The sequence below is a fragment of the Rhinoraja longicauda genome, chromosome 41 (genome assembly GCF_053455715.1).
Source record: "Rhinoraja longicauda isolate Sanriku21f chromosome 41, sRhiLon1.1, whole genome shotgun sequence".
Lineage (NCBI taxonomy): Eukaryota > Metazoa > Chordata > Chondrichthyes > Rajiformes > Arhynchobatidae > Rhinoraja > Rhinoraja longicauda.
In genome coordinates this window covers 4182818-4205467 of record NC_135993.1, presented here as the reverse complement: position 1 = coordinate 4205467, position 22650 = coordinate 4182818, and the positions used below count along the sequence as shown (strand labels likewise).

The 22650-nt window shown below is 42.3% G+C and overlaps 1 protein-coding gene across 6 annotated transcripts in view; it reads right to left on the bottom strand.

Annotated features, from left to right (window-relative positions):
* The window catches only part of LOC144611814 (alpha-actinin-1-like), a 92799-nt gene extending 80155 nt beyond the window's left edge, over positions 1–12644 (bottom strand). For all 6 annotated transcript variants that reach the window (XM_078431086.1, XM_078431082.1, XM_078431084.1 and 3 more), the window contains exon 1: positions 12190–12644. In XM_078431086.1, the coding sequence (XP_078287212.1) occupies positions 12190–12330 (141 nt within the window). In that variant the 5' untranslated portion in view covers positions 12331–12644. The remainder of the gene's footprint in view (positions 1–12189) is intronic.
* Positions 12645–22650: the final 10006 nt, after the last annotated feature.

Genomic DNA, 22650 nt, shown 5'->3' with positions numbered 1-22650 from the left:
CTGTAGAATTACTTTCCTTTGGAGAACAAATATCGTCCAAGATCATGCCAAACTCCAAACATTACTGGAAATACATATTTTGCATCAGAATTCATCTGCCAGAACCTCTGTACCTGTTACCACCACCCCCAGTTCCTCAGGATTATCACTGGAGAATGTGTCTGGGACTTGAAGAATTTGGAGCAAGACTCCCGTTTCAAATGGAGATCAGGGACTGCTGTGTACTTTGTTTCGTTGAAAGATGGCTCACCCTTGACTCACCTGACCCTGCTACATAAGCCCAAGTTTTCTCCAGTCATCATGTGGATTATATGCGGCACGGTAGCGCAGCGGTAGAGTTGCTGCTTTACAGCGAATGCAGCGCCGGAGACTCAGGTTCGATCCTGACTACGGGTGCTGCACTGTAAGGAGTTTGTACGTTCTCCCCGTGACCTGCGTGGGTTTTCTCCGAGATCTTCGGTTTCCTCCCACACACCAAAGACGTACAGGTATGTAGGTTAATTGGCTGGGTAAATGTAAAAATTGTCCCTAGTGGGTGTAGGATAGTGTTAATGTACGGGGATCGCTGGGCGGCACGGACTTGGAGGGCCGAAAAGGCCTGTTTCCGGCTGTATATATATGATATATGATATGATATACAGACACCACGAGCAGGGTGAATGATGGCGGCAACTGTTTTTTGGTCAATGCTTTGTAGTGCGTGGTTGAGAAACTCTAAACTCTGCTCCCTTAACTTTGAATACTTGTTCATAAAATGCCATCCCTGTTACCTATTGAGGAAATTCATCACTACCATCTTGACAGCAGTCTACATGCCACCCAATCCCCTGCCAAGGTGGCACTCAAAGAATTATATTTGGTTATCATATAGCTTGAGACAACACAAGTTGACACCCAGACATCATCGATGATGACTTCAACTGAGTCCTGAAGTCCTGCAAGTTTGGGATGTTATTGATTGGTAAAAGCTCAGCCTTCAACACCATAATACCAAATAAGTTAATCCCTAAACTTTAGTTTAGGCCTTGGGACTTCTATCTGCAACTGGCCTCTGGACTTCCTGACTTTCAAACTTCAATCGGTTGGAATCAGGTAATAAAATTTCCTCCACTCTGACGTTCAAATCTAATGCCCCTCAGGGTTGTGCCCAGCTCCATCCTCAATTCTCAGTATAATTTTATCTGTGTGGCCAAGTACAAAATCAGCTCAATCTTAAGAGATATGGAACTGGAAGATGCTGGAATCTTGTACAAAACAAAATGCTGGAGTAACTCAGCAGATCAGGTAGCATTGTGAAAAGAATGAATAGGCAATGTTACAGGTCAACATCCTTCACTCTGGAGTCCAAAGATTCTGAAGCAGAACCTATCCATTTTCTCCAGATGTGGCCCGACCTTCTGAATTACTCCCATTTTCTGTGTTTAAATTTTATCTTTGTGTCTGCCAATGATAATACTGCTGTCAGCTGGATCAACAATGAGACAAAGTTACAGGAAAAAGATTTAGAACCTTGTACATGTGTGTCAGAACAATCTGACCCTGCAATGCCAGAAAATCAAAAGAATGGTTGTTGACCCACAGAAGTGAGAGGGTGAACACAATCACATCCTCTTCAACCAAGTTGCTGTAGAGATGGTCAACAGCTTCTAATACCCAACTATCCATATCACCAACAATCTAACCTGGCCCCTTCACACTGATGCAGTGATTAAGAAAGTACATCAGCATACTTGCTTTCTTAGACATCCGAGAGGATTTAGCATGCCCACGAGGAATGTCTGAAAAACATTTACAGATGCGCTATACTACGAATTTTGACAGGATACTGCCTCATATGACATCTGCTCTTGATCGACTGAACCTGCAGAGAATGATGAACACAGTCCAGTCCACCACAAGCACATCATTTCCTTCCATCCAATCAATGTTCACAGTGTGTCGCATCAAAGTGACTGGGTGCCTGCATTCTGGCCATTTCCTATTCTTCGTTAAAACTATTAAGGTTGGAGGCTGGGGAGGGCAGGCAGCCGGAAATGATAAAAACAGAAATGGTCTGAGATTATGGCCTATTGCTCATCTGTGGGGTCATGGGGGGGTGGAGGAGGTTAGAGTAGGTTAAGGGAGTGGAAAAGTTGAGACGGTTGATGTCATGCCAGTTAATAGTTTTAACCCATTCCCTTTTCTTTCTACCTTCTGGGAGATGATTGAGGAGCTTGAAAGCTTGGGTGTCTAGACTTGGAGAACGGTTTCTTCCCCACTGCTATCAGACATTTGAATCAAGCATCTTTTTTTTCACACCCTCCTCCTGGAAGTGTTGCTAATCTAAACTCTATTAATTTAAACCATTATTGTACTTTAATTGTGTTTACTACTTCACATTGTATTGCACCACAGCCCCCAATGGATTTATTATTATTCTGTTTACCCATTGAGCTACATGTGAACAAGGAATTTCATTGCACCCTATGTGACGCAAATAGTCTGAATTTGAACCTGAACAATAATGGCTTCGGCATCAGCTACAAAGCTACATACGGCAGTTTCATGATACAAACGTCAACGCATACCATAATTCCGTCCTGACCTGCTCTAGTCAGTAATTAATTAAAGCATAGTATATTTTAGTCATTTTATGGGAACTGTCCAATGTTTGATTCAAATTAAACAGGCATGTCAACTCAGCGTGGAAAAAAAGAATAGACTGCATACCATTTAGCTCTGCATAAACCTTTGAACAAGCCAGAGCAAGATTCTTCAAAGAATGTAACTGGTTTCCAATGATACCCAAGACTATAAACCCAAACTATGTTTTATAAATTAGTCAATCAAATAATGGGAAAAATATCCCCTCCCCTATCCTGAAAGAAAAATCTTTATACCCTGTGGTAAAGATTGCAGAAAGTCTGCATGCTAACAGAGTAACAACTGCTAAGCAGCAAACATGGCCTATTAAGGGAGAAGAATTTGAGGCATTTAGTGGGAAATTCTGTTAATAGCTCCTCTGTGCCTCTGGCTGTAATTCAGAAGATGTCGTACATACAAAAGGTGACAGGCCGCACTGGTGCAGCAGGGAACATTTCAATGGTCTTGGCAGAGATATCTTGTATATGTTTTAGCTTTCAACTATATAATGCATTTCATTTGTCTCAGAAATAAAGATGTATTCCCTCAGCTTGCATTATTTTCTGCTTGGCATTTATAGTATAATAACTGGTGCCTTGGCTTCAGTCTGGCACAGTGCCAGGAAAAGTGTAAGGGAGAATTTACACCAACTTAATTCTGGCTCTCCAATTGAATCAAAAAACAATACCCAAATATTATGAACCACCATCCTTAAATTGAATAAAGATCCATTTAATCTTGATAAATCCTGTAGTTTAACAATGCGACCATTATTCACTTATCTCAAAGCAAACAAACAATGCACTCAACTACAATGCACTCAAGTCCAAAGGCAGGATATTTTGGCAGGGAGGAGAACATGGAGAAAGGAATAAAGATTATCCCTTATAATGAAGACTTTTAATGGATGCAGTTTTCTGCTTCCACCTTTATGGCAATATGCGTATGCCATTTTAAGTTAAAAGGAACAGAGCTGAACCAAAAAAAAGGTTGATTGTAAAACTTCTAAGTTTTGTCAAAACCAGTAGTGCAACAATGAAAACAAGACAGACTCAATCATAATGCAGTTATTTTGACATTTTCAAAAACTACAGTATCTTAAATTCTTGTGATATTCAACCCATTGCCCATCTAATACGAGTAATAACTTGCAAGCAAAAAATATTATTTTTGGAAATATGCATACGATACGCTAAAACTTTATTCATCCTTGGAAGGAAATTGGTCTACCAACAGTCACAATACACAAGGTACACAAAATCTTGAAATTAAAAGTTAAAAAAAGGACAAGCAATTGGCTGGCTGCTGTGTGCCCAGCGCCTAAACCGAAACGGACAACAAACAAACAAACAAATACAGGCTGATGCCCTGGGCAGAAGAATCTAAAACTAGATTTGCCCCCACACCGGGTCATGCAAGAAGTGTCTCAAATCATCTTTTCATTTCCCCCGCCTACAGATCTTGCCTGATGAGTTCCTCCAACAGTTTTGTTATTTGCATCTCCAAGATCTGATAGAACATAACTCCTTATGTTTCAATAAATGGTTCAAAACTCCAGATTTAACAGCATAATACTCTTCCTTTGCAACTTCCTTTTTTTGAAAAAATAGATAACCATAACTCAAGATAACTATAACTTGAGATTGAGTTTCACTCTAACATCTCAGCTGTTTATCACGAAGACAAATACTTTAGCCAACATGCAGGTGTTGGGAAACAATAAATTAAAACAATTTTGATAACCCTGCATTTATATCACATCTGCAAAATGTATTGGTTTTAATCTATGCTAGAAATGCAGGCACAAAAAATTTAAAGCATTTATTCTAAATTTCCTGAAGGCATATTTTAAAGTTTCTTTTTAAATCACTCGCAGTTTTAGCACTAGTTTGTGAAGCCAAATTCCACATTGAGGAATTCAAAATGTTTCTTTACTGCATTGTCTTGTCACAGTCAAAGTACTGAAGACTAAAAATATATAATTTAAGCTGCAATGTGGTCAAATAACTGCAATTCTCATAATCAAACATCTTTTCTTTTCCTCCCATTCTCTTGTGCGGCATCATCACAGGAATGAAATATCTAGTTGAGCTCAAATCACCAATGCATGCTTTGGGTCAGGTGCTTGTTAACAGTTATTCGGATTAGCATAGATAGATACTTGGTGAACATCCTGGGCCACGAAGCCTCCACCTACCTGTCTTCCCCTCCCCGCCTTAGCACAGAGCAGACAGAACACTAGCCATGGAATTACCTACAAGCAAACATAACAGCAATCCCATATACAGGTGGACCAATTTCACAAGTTTCAAACTTGCCCCTCTGGATCAAGAGTAAATTTCTATTGTAAAAAAGCAGGAGCAGGAATATGCCATCAAGCCCTTCATTCCCAATCTCATTTATCAGATCAAAACTGATCTTTCACTTAATGTAGCTCTATTCCAGAATGCCCACGATGTTCAGAAAAATGATCTACATTTTGAAGCAACTTAATGACCAAGCCTTCACAGCCCCAAGGTCAAAGAAATCACAATCCAAGTAAAAAAAATGCTCATCTCTACCTCTTATTGCAACACTGACTCAATTTTCGGCAATTCAGCCACACAAAATATCTTTCATGCCAAGCCTTGTGGGAATTTTGCATGTTCCAACGAGATCACCTCATTCTAAACTTTACTTAATGCAGACCTAGTTTATTCAAAAATTTTCCTGGCCCTTAACCAGTTCTCAATCTGCATCAGTATAAAATCAACAATTCCATGCATCTCAATATATTGGGCAACTTTCAGTTTTGGATCTTAATTGCATTAAAGACAAGTCAAAGCTGCACAGCACGATGTCCATGCCGACAAAGTTGTCAGATTAGTCTAGTATTATTCGCCTGCTTTTAGCCCATAACCCTTTAAACCCTTCCTATCAATATATTTGTCCCAACGTCTTTTAAGTCATAATTGCATCTATTTCTACAGCGACTTCAGCTCATCCTAGATATGGACTACCTGTATTGTAGTTGTATCACTCATTATTGCAGCTTTCATTCTCCCCTAATTCTGACGTGTCTTCATTCATTGATTGAAAGATACAGCATGGAAACAGGCCCCTCAGCTCACCAAGTCCATGCCAACAATCAATCACGTGTTTACACTAGTTCTACATTTTCCCACATTAGGGGCAATTTTCAGAGGCCAGTTAACCTTCATGCTCAGTTAACCAACTTATGCAGTGTTACCAACTCAACCTTCCCATGTCTGCAATGTTCTTTCTAAAAGAGGTACTTAAGTGAGGCAAGGGAAGACGTTGGTTGGGTAACAATAATCTGGCTACAAAGATTACAATGGTACAAAGACAGCAGGCTGGTTAGACATTGCTGTAATCAGTTCTATGAAATTAAGCAATCGAACAAGATTGCAATCTAACTGATGCAACATTCTTCAGTTTGTGCCCAATCAAGTGCCTTTTAAAAAAAAAAGTATAATGCTATACCGTACTGGAAAACATTTCATTATTTTGTTCCAGAATAAGTATTAAATCGGCAGCCAAGCATTCTCATCCTTTCAGAAAAGGATCAAGAAAAGACCTTTGAACCAAAGCTCACGATGTACTGCCAAATCATTGTTTATACCTGACTAACTCATCAAATGAGGCTAGAGTACTCAAACTCTAAAGTAAGCAGGATTCTAAAAAGTTCACATAACTCAATTATAAAAGTTAAAGCAACTATTTTTCTTTACTCAAATGCAATTTACTGAATTGCTAGGATCAAAGTACAACAGTTAAGACCAGGTCAACAATTCAAACTCGAGAATCTGGAGCTTTCGAAGGTCTATCATCAGCATGTGATCGTTTTTTACCAGAAAACACGAGGACTAATTTAATAAGAATGGCCAAGGAATTCAGAAGTTAATTAACCAAATTGCAAAACATTCTTGATTTGGAAACTACATGGCCCAAGGAAAAAAGATGCAAGGCATCCAAGACCAAGGTCCATCAAAATACCCGTGACTTAAAGAAACAAAGTGGTAGAAGGAAAAGCACAGTGGTAGTAGTAACTAGCTGATAGCTGCATTGCCTGGACTTTTCAATGCTGAACCCTAAACACCCATGGGTCTCATTTTGAATCAAAATCAGATTTCATTAAGAGCTGGGAGACATTCAGCATATACTGGACAAATAATTCAAACTTTTCAATCAAAATCCTGCCCTCGAGGCAAGTGTCCTAACTCCATCCTATAAAAGCACTTTCCGGTTTTATCACACCCTAGCCTGATTCTCAGCTTAAAAAGCTACATGTCATCTGAAAAATCAGCAAGATCTTCAGAGATCACAGCATCCCAACAGAAATACCCAAAAGACAGACAAAAGAAAACAAATTCACCACGACTTCCAAGGATCAATTGTCATTTATGTTAAAGTTAAAGTATTGAAGATCTAAATCCAAATTCCAGCACTTTGCCAATTGCCTACCAATCTGCAGTAATCCCCACCCTAATATCGGCTACAAAACATGGATCATCTACAGCAGGAACAAAGAAATGGAGGTCATCTCCTGCATCATTCAAACCAAGATTCCCAGTTTTAGAGATTCCAACTTAATTCAGCATTCTCTGGTCACATGCACCACCAAGCCCCTCCTCCAACCCAACCTCCAAAATGAACGTAATCATCAACTTTCAAGTTCTGTGCTCTGCTGACCGTCATAGAATAAAATAAAAAAGATGATACCATTTTCATATCAGCTAACATTTCCACAAATCTGATGCCCATTAGGAAAACATGATTAGAATGTTACAAATCATGCAATTTCTACATGGACTTGCAAATATTGATTGTAAATCGGCAATATTGGTTGAATATAAACATCAGTTGCTAATCACCAGACTTACAAGGGTGTTAGCTGATAAGAAATAATGGATTCACCCCACTTTGCACCTTATCAGTATGGTGGACTGCACAAGCAAATGATAAGAGACCACAAAACATGTAAAGGATAGTTTGAGATTTTACACTTCAGCCACAAAACCTTCCCTAATGCAAGAGTAGATATGCACTGGTTAGTTGCATACAGACATTTTGAATTACTGTGGAAAAACATTCACTATCACTGCTAATTTGAGTCCAAATACAAATCTCCCACAATATGCAAGGCTGCAGGATATAAAGTTACGACTAAAATGTTGCTTCAATTGCATTTGAAACAGGAACTAAATGACCCCAACACATTTAATGAAGCCATTTGCATGGAAAGTTTGAAAGAGTTATGTTTTGTTTGGTGTTTTTGCTAACTACAAATATGTTTAAGCTCAAGTTTTTTTTAAAGTATTCCATTGACTTAGACCAGAGGGTGGGAAAAACGACACTTGTCCAATTCCCAATTTAGATCTTCACTAACCTAACTGATTTTCACAAGACCCCACTCTCAAATCTAGGGGCTTGGTAAATCCTCAGTTCGCACTGTATAAATCTATTTTTAGAAGCATAAGTAGCAGTAGTGTCCAAATCCAAACAAAGACTACTGGTACTTCCAAGATTACATATAGACTCAATATATTATGTAGCTCGAGAAAGCTTGCTCATACCAAGTCTCAGTAACACAAGGTTGCATGCAGCCTCCTGAAAAAAAACATGCAAAAAAGTCTTGCTATATTAGAAAACTGCCATTTTTGCTGTGGGCATTAAATTTGCAATAATAGTTCATTTAAAATTTAAAGCCTACCATTACCTGGATGACTTCTCGAATTACTAGTGGCATAGAGCAGAGGCTTAGTTTACATTGCACGAGTTAATCATCTAAGCTTCTACCATTAATTTGCTTGACATCCTGTAATGATTTAAACCCTATAAAAAAAATTAAACTCCCCAGATAGGCTGAGTAAGTAAAGTTTGGGAAACAAACTGCAGGAAATGCACAAAAGATTATATCATTTAAAAGGCAGGATACATTTTTTCAGAACTGGATTAATTTCTCACACCAGCAAATGTCTATTTCCATACTTTGACACTGCAGAAATATCTTGTCTTCCACAGGTGAATGCATAATTCTTGTTGCAACCAGAGTAGACCTTGCTGGGTTTGAAAAAAAAATTACATGCAGATTGAGTTCATACTCTCAATTGCAAACTAGGGGGCCATATCAGAAAACTCTAGATTAAAGATATGCATTAAACCTTGGAATGTAGCTCCACTGGTTAAAAAGAGTGCACGTTGGATTTACAAAAGATTACAATTACTAAACCTCAAACTAGTTTTTAGAAATGAATACCGGCAGTCATTCCAAATTTAGCTAGCCCTGCATTTTAATCAACTTCGGCAGACTTTCTTTTCACATCAACTTAGACATTGAGCAGATCAATTAAAGTTCTGAATTCCAAACCGGCAGTGTTAAAAACGTCGTCACGCTTTAAAGAAGATTCTAAGTTTGTACACACTTATCAGGCAAATCTTGGAACAAGTGGAACAGCTAATTCACCAACCCAACAATCCATTCATGCTGGTAAATATCAATCAGTGCAGGACAAAGTCAATCCACGGTCAGGTTCAGAAGGTACTTTAAATTATAAATGCTGACAGGCCACCCATTTTACTGCCACTATTGCTCCAAAAGACCCCCCCCCATTAAAACAAAACACGATCAGACAGTACAGGAAAAGGTCTCAATGCGTGCTGAACATGTCAAGTTAATGTCCTTTGCCTGCACATGGTCCACATCCCTCACTATCCATGTGCTTATCTAAAATTTTCTTAAATACCAGTACTGCATTTGCCTCCATCAATGCTCCTGGCAGCACTTTCGAGGCACCCACTCTCTGTAAAAAGACTTACCCTCACACCTCCTTTAAACTTTGCCCTGTCACCTTAATGCTATGATCTCTGGTCTATGACATTTTCAACCTATCCATGCTTCTTAATTTTATATACTTATTATAGGTCTTCCCTCAACCTCTAAACTTCCAGAGAAAACAATCCAAGTTTACCTAATCTCTCTTTATAGCTAATACTCTCTAACCCAAGCAGCATTCTGGTACCCTCCACATCCTCTCCAAAGACTCCACACTCATCCTGTAATGGGGTGACCAGAACTGCACACAATACTCCAAATGCAGCCTAACCAAAGATTTATAAAGCTGCAACTTTACTTCCTGATTCTTACACTAAATGGCCTGACTTATGAAAGCAAGCCTACCATGCACCTCTATCTTGCATTGCCACTTATGGGAACTATGCACTTGGATCCCAAGATCCCTTTGCATTCCAATGCTGTCTTGGGGTTTTCCCTTACATTCAACTAAACAAAGTGCAACATCTCACATTTCCTGATTAAACTCCATCTGTCATACATGTAACTGATCGATATCCTGCCATATCTTTTGACTGCCTTCCTCACCATCAATTTTGTTGTTGTCTGTAAACCTACTAACTAACCCATCTACATTCAAGACAAAAGCATATATATTACAAACAGAGGCCCAAGTGCAGACCCCAGCATAACACCATTGATCACAGACATTCACCCAGAAGAACACCCTTTCACCACAACCCTGTCTTCACCAGGCAAAGCAGATATGAATCCAAATAACCAGGTCAGTGAATCCCACGTATCACAATTTTCTGGATCAGCCTACCATGAGGGACATTAGCAAGTATCTTAGTAAAATCCATGTAGCCAATATTCACTGCCCTACCCTCACCAAACACAGTCATGATTTCAAAGAAAAAAAAGGAGACTACTCTCCAGTCCACCAGGACCTCATCTGAGGCTAGAAGAATACAAAGATCTTCAAGGGCACTCCAATTTCCTCTCTTACTTCCCCCAATCATGGGGATAGATCCCAAAAGGCCCTGGGGATTTGGCCACCTTTAATACTTTAAGAGGGCCAACATTCCACCTTCCTGATTTCAAACTGCCCTAACATAGTGATAGATCGATAAAACAATTTTATGATAGGTTTTGCTTTATTAATTCAATTTATATACTGGCAATTATTGCCCATCTTTTTTGTCTCTCGGAAGTATGACCTGAACCAGATTTTTATAATTGCAGTTGCTGACATTAACTTCTTAAGCAAAATTTGAGATTTAAATTATTTCTGAAATGAATAGGACTTTGTCATATTGGGATTCCTACTCATGTGTCTGGAATCAATGATCCTGAACTCTTGACAGCTAGTACGAAAATACATTTCCCACCAATGATAATGGCTTCATTATGGAAGTGTCAGGTTTTAATCCAAACAGTTATAGATAGAGATTTCCCAAGAATCCAATTTTCAGAATCCAAATTTAAACGTGCATTAAAAATCCATTACCATGAAATGCTTTCCAGTGACAGAATTAAGTGCGCGCCACATCAATAAATTAAAGTAGAATTTGAAAACACCCAAAGTTCCAGTGGTACTCTCCCACCATGCTAAATTAGCCTTAGCTTTGCCACTGGCATATATGTTCTTGGGCTGAGGAAGGTTACAAACCAACCAATAATCCCAGATTGATGTTGCACAAGTCCTAGAGTAAGGTAGTGTGCTCACAAAAAAAACTGAACGTAGATTGGAGCTCTGCAGTCTAACAATGTATTATACAAAACCACAAATAACAGTCTGAAGGGTCTTGACCATAAACGTCACCTATTCCTTTTCTCCAGAGATGCTGTCTGACCCGCTGAGTTACTGCAGCATTTTGTGAAAAAATACCGTCGATTTGTACCAGCATCTGCAGTTATTTTCTTACGCCGAGTTACTCCAATTTTTTTGTGTCTAAATACATTATAAGCTCTTCACAATAACATCTACCCCCTTCCAGTTTGACTTGTGTTAATTGTGGACCTTTTTGCATTGCTGAATCACTAAAACAGCAATGCATTAAAATACATTAAAGCAGTGCAGAAGGTTCAAATATATCTGCAATGGAATGAATAACATCCTGTATATTGCAGACAGTGCACTGTTTTGAAATGAGATCGGTTGGTACTCAACTCAAACCTCACAATTCTTCAGTTACCCACTGTCTACTAAGTAAACCAAACCACATTCAAAAATTCAAAAAGGTAGACATAAAATGTTGGAGAACTCAGCGGGACAGGCTGGATGGAGAGAAGGAAAAGGTGACGTTTCGGGTCGAGACAATTCTTCAAAAACTCAAGACGAGTTTGCAAAATCCAAGCCGTCATTCCACAAGCGATGAATAACGCAAGTTACTGCACGAATATCTTGATCTTCGGGTTAAAAGGCGTGTCACGTAGCTACAGTAGTTGCGTGCATGGCTTTATGTTCTGTACACACCTAGAATTTATGGAGCTGCAGGAATTTAATGCACTCTCCGGCAAAAAAAAAAGCTGATGACGTTTACAAAAGGATACCGACTGGTCAATTCGGGAGCTTTCATTATTTAGGAGAAAGAAAATCCTTTCCAGCAGCCACCGAAGCGTGTGTAGTAGAGTTGGTGCCATACTTCGGCCCACCTTTGTACACGGCGGGGAGAACCTTGCCCCGTCCGACTGTGGGCCCTACCCCACCCCCACGATCCACCCACCCGGGGTCCCGGGCCCGTGTGCCCGCCCTTGGCCCTTTGCCTTACCTTCCGCTGTTGCCGCTCCCAAGCTGGGTCGAGCAGCAGATCGCGGTCCCAGTCGTCCTCGGGCTGCATGTAGACGCCGCCAGGCCCACCATGGTTGGCCTGCTGCATCTGCTGCGAGTTGGTTTCGTGATAGTCCACCATGTCCGAGCCGAGGGCGAGGGCGAGGGCAGCAGCTGCTCCAGGTGTCTGACGACTGGCCGTCAAACAAAAAAAAAACTAAACAACAACAGCAGCAGAAGAGGGATCACAAAAAAAAACCTCTTCGTTTTAATCTCCCTCTTTTTTAAAATTTCTTCCACCCTTTAATATGCACGGTTATGTATATCGGCAGAACCTCCCCCGCCGGCGACGGCCGCCCAAGCCACTGAATTATCCGCCACTGAATTATCCGCCGCTGACTGACTGACTGACTGACTGTCCGCTGGCGCTCTGCTTCTTGTGTGCCTCTTCACTTCCGCCCGGCTCGTTCTCGCGCTCGCGCGCCGTCTCCTCGTGCACGCGCGCCGTCAACAACCCGCCCCCCGCGCGTAAATGGAATCCGTTTGATTTCGAAAGCGCTCCCTCCCCCCCCCGTGCGCGAGCACACGGCGCGCGCGGGAGGAGCTGGCGGCCCACGTGACCGACATCGCGCCCACTTGCGCTTGCGCCGTGCCTTTCCTCTTCGTCGGGAGGGTGCCGGGAGTTGTAGTTCCGGATCGTTTCTCCTCAGGTTAGGTTTTAATAAGAAACTAACTGCAGATGCTGGTACAAATCGAAGCGGTATTTATTCACAAAATGCTGGTGTACCTCGACTTTCAGAAAGCCTTCGACAAGGTCCCACATAGGAGATTAGTGGGCAAAATTAGTGGGCAAAATTAGTGGGCAAAATTAGGGCACATGGTATTGGGGGTAGGGTACTGACATGGATAGAAAATTGGTTGACAGACAGAAAGCAAAGAGTGGGGATAAATGGGGCCCTTTCGGAATGGGAGGCAGTGACCAGTGGGGTACCGCAAGGTTCGGTGCTGGGACCCCAGCTATTTACGATATACATTAATGACAGACGAAGGGATTAAAAGTACCATTAGCAAATTTGCAGATGATACTAAGCTGGGGGGTAGTGTGAATTGTGAGGAAGATGCAATAAGACTGCAGGGTGACTTGGACAGGTTGTGTGAGTGGGCGGATACATGGCAGATGCAGTTTAATGTGTGAGGTTAGTGTGAGGTTATTCACTTTGGAAGTAAGAATAGAAAGGCAGATTATTATCTGAATGGTGTCAAGTTAGGAGGAGAGGGAGTTCAACGAGATCTGGGTGTCCTAGTGCATCAGTCAATGAAAGGAAGCATGCAGGTACAGCAGGCAGTGAAGAAAGCCAATGGAATGTTGGCCTTCGTAACAAGAGGAGTTGAGTATAGGAGCAAAGAGGTCCTTCTACAGTTGTACCGGGCCCTGGTGAGACTGCACCTGGAGTACTGTGTGCAGTTTTGGTCTCCAAATTTGAGGAAGGATATTCTTGCTATGGAGGGCGTGCAGCGTAGGTTCACTAGGTTAATTCCCGGAATGGCGGGACTGTCGTATGTTGAAAGGCTGGAGCGATTGGGCTTGTATACATTGGAATTTAGAAGGATGAGGGGGGATCTTATTGAAACATACAAGATAATTAGGGGATTGGACACATTAGAGGCAGGAAACATGTTCCCAATGTTGGGGGAGTCCAGAAAAAGGGGCCACAGTTTAAGAATAAGGGGTAGGCCATTTAGAACGGAGATGAGGAAGACCTTTTTCAGTCAGAGAGTGGTGAAGGTGTGGAATTCTCTGCCTCAGAAGGCAGTGGAGGCCAGTTCGTTGGATGCTTTCAAGAGAGAGCTGGATAGAGCTCTTAAGGATAGCAGAGTGAGGGGGTATGGGGAGAAGGCAGGAACGGGGTACTGATTGAGAGTGATCAGCCATGATCGCATTGAATGGCGGTGCTGGCTCGAAGGGCTGAATGGCCTACTCCTGCACCTATTGTCTATTGTCTATTGTCAGGCAGCATCTCGGGAGAGAAGGAATGGGCGACGTTTCGGGTCGAGACCCTTCTTCAGACTGGGTCTGAAGTTAGGTTTTTTTCTCTTTCACCTTCAGACCATAGACCATAGACCATAGACCATAGACCATAGACCATAGACCATAGACCATAGACCATAGATGCAGGAGGAGGCCATTCAGGCCTTCGTGCCAGCACCACCATTCAATGTGATCATGGCTGATCATTCTCAATCAGTACCCCGTTCCTGACTTCTCCTCATACCCCCAGTTCGGAGAAAAGAAATCGCTTCTTTTTGTGCAAATGTGACGTGTTTCGTTGTAATGGATGCTTTCTTTCACGTCATTGAGTGTGAAACTGAAACAAAACATAGCCTTGAATATGGCAACTTCAGGTTCAAAGAACATTCAAGATGCTATTCAGAAAACAGAAAAGCTGGAAATCTCCAGGACCGGACACGTTTCCCCCTCCACCCTCAAGCTCTACTATGCCGAACAACTGGCACCGATCTACACAGACATTTTCAAACTGTCCCTGCAAACCTGCACTGTCCTTGCCTGCTTCAAGGTCTCCACTATTGTCCCTGTACCCAAAAAGACAAGGATCACTGGTCTTAATGACTACAGGCCTGTCGCACTTACCTCTGCAGTCATGAAGACCTTTGAAAGACTTATGCTGGCCCAGCTGAAAAACATCACAAACCCCCTGCAGTTTGCATATAGGGCCAATAGATTGGTGGACGACGCAGTCAATCTAGGCCTGCACTTCATCCTCCAGCACCTAGACCGCAAGGGGACCTATGCCAGGATTCTGTTTGTGGACTTTAGCTCTGTTTTCAACACCATTGTGCCAGAGCTACTACACTACAAACTCTCCCAGCTGACTGTGCCTGAACCCCTCTGTCAGTGGATCATCAACTTCCTGACGGACAGGAAGCAGCATGTGAGGCTGGGAAAGCACATCTCAGACCCCCAGCATAGGAGCTCCGCAAAGCTGAGTACTCTCCCCTCTCCTTTACTCTCTCTACACCAACGACTGCACCTCCACAGACTCCTCTGTCAAGCTCCTCAAGTTTGCGGATTACACTACCCTGATTGGACTGATCCAGGATGGGGAGGAATCTGCCTACAGAGGGGAAGTGACACAGCTGGCGTCCTGGTACCATCGCAACAACCTGGAGCTCAATGCTCTCAAGACAGTGGAACTAATTGTAGACTTTCGAAGAGATCCCCCTCCCCCCACTCACCATCAACAACACCATAGTCACATCTGTGGAGTCATTTAAGTTCCTTGGAACCATCATCTCCAGGGACCTTAAATGGGGGGCCACCATCGACTCCCACTAGTTTGGAACAGGGCCTCTCTCACTAGGGCCCTATACAACTGCAGAAGGACCTCTTTGCTCCTATACTCAACTCTTGTTATGAAGGCTAACATTTCATTGGCTTTCTTCACTGCCTGCTGTACCTGCAAGCTTCCTTTTAGCGACTGATGCACTAGGACACCCAGATCGCGTTGTACGTCCCCTTTTCCTAACTTGACACCATTCGGATAATAATCTGCCTTCTTATTCTTACCACCAAAGTGGATAACCTCACACTTATCTACATTAAACTGCATCTGCCATGCATCCGCCCACTCACACAACCTGTCCAAGTCCAAGTCACCCTGCAACCTCATAGCATCTTGCTAATGGTACTTTTAATCCCTTCATCCAAGTCATTGATGTATATTGTAAATAGCTGCGGTCCCAACACTGAGCCTTGCGGTACCCCACTAGTCACTGCCTGCCATTCTGAAAGGGACCCATTTATCCCCACTCTTTGCTTTCTGTCTGTCAACCAATTTTCTATCCCTGTCAGTACCCTACCTCCAATACCATGTGCTCTAATTTTGCCCACCAATCTCCTATTCGGGACCTTGTCGAAGGCTTTCTGAAAGTCTTGGCACACCACATCCACTGGCTCTCCGAGTCAATTTTCCTAGTTACATCCTCAAAAAATTCCAGAAGATTAGTCAAGCATGATTTCCCCTTCGTAAATCCATGCTGACTCGGAACGATCCTGTTACTGCTATCCAGATGCTCCGCAATTTTGTCTTTTATTATTGACTCCAGCATCTTCCCCACCACTGATGTCAGACTAACTGGTCTATAACTTCCCGTTTTCTCTCTCCCTCCTTTCTTAAAAAGTGGGATAACATTAGCTACCCTCCAATCCACAGGAACTGATCCTGAATCTATAGAACATTGGAAAATGATCACCAATGCGTCCACAATTTCTAGAGCCACCTCCTTAAGTACCCTGGGATGCAGACCATCGGGCCTGGGGATTTATCAGCCTTCAGTCCCATCAGTCTACCCAAAACCATTTCCTGCCTAATGTGAATCTCCTTCAGTTCCTCCGTCACCCTAGGATCTCTGGCCACTAGAACATCTGGGATATTGGATCTGTCTTCACTAAGGAAGGTACAAACAAAGTAACAGTTCAACTCGTCTGCCATTTCCTTTTTCCCCATAATAAATTCCCCTGCTTCTGACTTCAAGGGACCCACATTTGCTTTGACTATTTTTTTCCTCTTCACATACATAAAAAAGCTTTTACTATCCTCCTTTATATTATTGGCTAGCTTACCCTCGTACCTCATCTTTTCTCCCCGTATTGCCTTTTTAGTTATCTTCTATTGCTCTTTAAAAGATTCCCAATCCTCTGACTTCCCACTCTTCTTTGCTATGATATACTTCTTCTCTTTTATTTTTATGCTGTCCTTGACTGCCCTTGTCAGCCACAGGTGCCTCTTACGCCCCTTAGAATCTTTCCTCCTCTTTGGGATAAATTGATCCTGCAACTTCTGCATTGTTCCCAGGAATACCTGCCATTGCTGTTCCACCATCTTCAATGCTAGGGCCTCATTCCAGTCAAATCTGGCCAGCTCCTGCCTCATGCCTCTGTAATCCCCTTTGCTATACTGTAATACTGACACTTCCGATTTTCCCTTCTCCCTCTCAATTTATAGATTAAAACATCATATTGTGATCACTGCATCCTAATGGCTCTTTTACCTTGAGTCCCCTTATCAGATTGGGTTCATTACATAACACTAAATCCTGAATTGCCTTCTCCCTGGTAGGCTCCAGTACAAGCTGTTCTAAGAATCCATCTCGGAAGCACTCCACAAACTCCCTTTCCTGGGGTCCAGTACCAACCTGATTTTCCCAGTCTACCTGCATGTTGAAATCTCCCACAACCACCGTAGCATTACATTTGCGACATGCCAATTTTAGCTCTTGATTCAACTTGCACCCCATGTCGAGGCTACTGTTTGGGGGCCTGTAGATAACTCCCATTATGGTCTTTTCCCCCTTACAATTCCTAATTTGTATCCATACTGATTCTACATCTCCTGATTCTATGTCACCCCTTGCAAGGGAGTGAATATCATTTCTTACCAACAGAGTGACCCCACCCCCTCTGCCCACCTGTCTGTCTTTTCTATACGTTGTGCATCCCTGAATATTCAATTCCCAGCCCTGGTCCTCTTGTAGCTATGTCTCTGTGATTCCCACAACATCATACTTGCCAATGTCTAACCGAGCCTCAAGCTCATCCACTTTATTTTTTATACTTCGCGCATTTAAATACAACACTTTAACTTTGGTATTCACCTCCCTTCTCACACCGGTCACAATTGGCCCTGACTTTACACTCTTATCCCTTCTAGAACTTCCCTTCCCGTTTATTCGAAAGTCCTTTGCAATTTCTCCTGTATTCGTTTCCCCTTTAACCCCATCTTCATATTCCCAATTTGTCAACCCCTCCCCCCCACTACTTAGTTGAAAGCCACACGTGTAGCACTAGCAAACCTGCCTGCCAGAATGTTGGTCCCCCTGCTGTTAAGGTGTAACCCGTCCCTTTTGTACAGGTCACCCCAACCCCAGAAGAGATCCCAGTGGTCTAGAAATCTAAATCCCTGCTCACTGCACCAGCCCCTCAGCCATACATTCATATCCCCAATCTCTCTGTTCCTGCCCTCATCAGCACGAGGTACAGGTAGTAGTCCAGAGACAACCACCTTAGACGTCCTACTTCTCAGTCTTCTTCCTAACTCTCTAAACTCACGTTGCAGTATCGCCTTCCTCTTCGTCCCGACGTCGTTCGTGCCCACGTGCACAACTACTTCCGGTTGATCGCCTTCCTTCACTAGGATGTTCTGAAGCCGGTCCGTGATGTCTTGAACCCTGGCACCAGGGAGGCAACAGACCATCCTCGAGTCCTGCCTGCCGCCACAGAATCTACTGTCTGTACCTCGGACAATGAAGTCACCCACTACTATGGCTCTTCCTGACTTTGGTCTCCCCAGTCGAGTTTCCTTGCCTGGATTAGAGCCACCAACCTGTCCTGAACTGGAAGTGTCTTCTGCCCCGACAGCTCCCAAGAGGGTGTACCCGTTTGCAATAGGCACAGCCACCGGGGTCTCCTGGAGTCTACGTTCACTCCCCCCTGAAACGGTCTCCCACCTTCACTCGACCTGGACCTTTGGCGTGACAGCCTCACAGTAGGTCCTGTCCAGGAAACTCTCACATTCCCGGATGGCCCCGAGGTCATCCAGCTGCTTTTCCAACTCTACCACACGTCCATTCAGGAGCTGCACCTGGACACAGTTCTTGCAAGTGTAGCTCCCAGAAGCTCCAGCGGTGTCCCTACCTTCCCACATCCTGCAGGAAACACACTGCACCAACTTATCCACCATTACTTTAGTGTCTAAAAACAAGTGTAACCTCCTCAGCCAGACAGGGTCACACCCCTTGTGCAAGCCTTGTTTATATCAGTCACTAAATTGCCTAATTGGCCAATTTACCAAACTTCTAATTTAATTGATCAGCCAATTCACGGACTCACTTCTATCCTGCCTTCCTCTGACGAGCTTGGAGGTATGCGCTTCACTGATTGCCTGCTAGCGTCCTTTTGACGCTCTTTTTAAACGGACTTTAACCTGCAATTAACACTTACTTTCTCTCAGCCAACGGTCTTCTTTGCTCCTGCACTCCCGACCTTTACTCATTGGAGAGATGCTTAATTTACTTAGCCTTCCAAGGAGGTGGCGATGTTGTTGTGCTTTCTTGGCGAGATTAAGGTTTTTGAACATTAAGTGAATCATGGGAAATCACACCGAGATAAAATGTTAGAACAGGTGTGAGAAACCAAATGGCCTACTCCAACTATTTCCTATGTTCTTAGTTGTGTTGGTTGTGTCTCAAATGAGCACAAAATTCTGGGCTATCATCTGTGTGGCGCTGGATTGAGAGGGTGCTATGTTATCAGAGTTGCTATCCATGGAAGATGCTGTCTGTCCCACTGACTTACTCTAGCATTTTGTGTCTATCTTCTGGACTCGGCTTTAAACTGAACCATACCTGCTCTCCCAACTTGCCAAATATCCCAAGTCACATTGTCAAAGAATAGCAGCCATGTTCCCTTTGATGTACTCATTATTGGTTACTCCTCATTCAACATTAACTTGAAAATTTATTTGGTCATTATTGCATCACTGATTCTGGGAGCTTGCTGTGCTTAAATTACACGTTTCATTTACAACATTGCAACAACAAATGTACTTCCAAGTATTTTGAAGATAGATACAAAAAGCTGGAGTAACTCAGCGGGACAGGCAGCATCCCTGGAGAGAAGGAATAGGTGACGTTTCGGGTCGAGACCCTTCTTCAGACTGAAAGTCACGGGATAGAGAAATGAGAGATCTAGACGATGATGTAGAGAGATATAGAATAATGAATGAAAGATATGCTAAAAACTAATGATGATAATGGAAATAGGCCATTGTTAGCTGTTTGTTAGCTGGTGTGACTTAGGTGGGGGAGGGATAGAGAGGTGAATTCTCTTCCAAGTATTTCACTGGCTTTGGCATATTCTTCAAGCAATGTGAAAACTCTAATGTAATACCAGTCATTTTTAGATCTGATTGCATGTCAAAAGGACAGACTTAAGCAGCTGACTGATATACTCATGCTTGGAAAGGAGGAGATGTTACTTAATAGTGGTTTATTGGCCATCAGATGAAGAGCCATGATTCACCACTCACGAGATTGTTTTAAAAGGTACATTGAATAATGTAAAGCTCCATCTTTAAAACCCTTTGAATTTTATTTTATTTTTCTGGATCGTAATTTTGTAGATGGCTGTTTCCTAAAGACGTTTACTGAACGTACATGAGATGGGAGAGTGAAGTGGAATGATCTTTCATTTTCAAGTGGAGGGGAGGACTATGCAGGATCTTGTGGGCTATTGAAAGAACTAGCAAAAAAAAAAGGATTCAATTCCCAATAATGAATTTGCTGCAAAACAAGGACTTGATTGAGTCAACGTGACAGGTCAGAATCATGATTTGAGAAGTCAATGAAAACTTTAAAAGGTCAGAATTATGATATAATGAGGGAATGGGGGGGGGGGGGGGGGGATAAATCAACTTATATTTCCAGAGTTTTGCTCTGTCTTCTTAGCTGTTTCCCCTTTGGAGTAAGGTTTATATTTTGACAATTTCTCGATGACTTTTTATAAACTGAGTTGCTTGGATCTAAACCAAATGTATGGACATCTTAATCTATTGTTTATATCAAAGAGACAGAAACACACTTTTAGAGTGCTAACTCTAGTAATGATCTACTTATAAAACCTGGTTTATATATTCATCTTACTACTGTGACTGCTTGATATAATATTCATTATAAAAATCCTTGGCAGGATCATTGTGCTGCCACCATGTTTATTATAACTAAAGATTCCAATCAATCAGTAGCCAGGTTCCACTGCATAGGATTGGACAATACCTCAATTAATCCTTAATGATTTGCTGCACAAGATTTTATGAGAACAGTCTAACATACTGTCGGCAGGACTACTACTTGGGACAGTTGTACATTGCATGTGCATAGGATTGCACTTACTGGTTGATGGTATCGCAGGGATCACGTGATGTCCGATAGATAGGATACATGCATGGATAGGGAAGTTTTAGAGGGATAAATGGACCAAGTGCAGGCAAATGGGATGGGGCATCTTGGTCAGCATGAATGAGTTGGGCCAAAGGGCCTGTTTCTGTGCTGTACGACTCTACGATCTATGACCTATAAACCTTACTACATTCACTTGGGAATAAAAGATACAAACGTGCTGGAGTCAAATTCTGCGGGTCAGACATATTGGGTCGGGGCCCTTTTACAGACTGATTGTAGGGGGGGGGAAGAAAGCTGGAAGAGAGGAGAGGCAGGATAAAGCGTGGCAGGTAATAGGTGATCACACGCATTTATCATTTACTTGAAGATAGATACAAAAAGCTGGAGTAACTCAACGGGACAGGCAGCATCTTCGGAGAGAAGGAATGGGTGACGTTTCGGATTGAAACCCTTCTTCAAACTAATTTACTTGTTATGGGTTGTTTTGTAGCTTGTTTTGGGGGACACCAACTGGCGAGTAAGTGGGTCAAAAACCCAGGAGGCCCTTACATACAATCTACCAAAGTGCAATGTATATGACCCACCCTGCTCATTTCACTAATGCCTTTATGTTCTTGCACATCACCCAATCAGAATAACATATTTCCATTGGATAATGATTAGAAATGTGAAATAAATCAAAACTGGACCTTAACAACTCAAGTATTTGTCAGTGAACGTCATTAGATCAGGTCAGGAATCAACCACTCCCCACCACATTAAATGGTCCTACCTCCAAACTAAGCATCAGCAGTTAATTTTTGTCTCATTCTATCTACTCCAGCAGTTGTGTGATATTCGCAGTGGAACTGTGACCTTCAGCTACCAAAAAAGTGTTAACTCCAATCTTTTTTCTTTAAAAAAATTGCTCAGATACTTCCTGTAGATAAGCATTTCAAATAGGCACAACCTGAGGCCCATTAAAGGCTAATTATTGAGAGCAGTTCTAAGGTCAAAAAGAAGCAAACAGGAAATTATTGGTTTTCTTTCTCCGAACACTTTTCACACTTTGGGCTAGTTTGCTTGAAGTACGACAAGCTGCAAATGAAACATGATTTAAACTCTAGCTTCTCAGTTGCGGTTATGTGAAGAATCTGATCTTGCAACATGTATTGTTATTTATATAACACGGCGTAACATGCATTATATGTCTATTTGCTTCAGAATTACTTCTCCACTATTGTTGTGCTACTATAACATAACATATAACATATAACAACTACAGCATGGAAACAGGCCTGTCCGGCCCTACCAGTCCACGCCGACCATTCTCCCTGACCTAGTCTCATCTACCTGCACTCAGACCATAACCCTCCAATCCCCTCCTATCCATATACCTATCCAATTTACTCTTAAATAATAAAATCGAGCCAGCCTCCACCACTTCCACCGGAAGCCCATTCCATACAGCCACAACCCTCTGAGTAAAGAAGTTCCCCCTCATGTT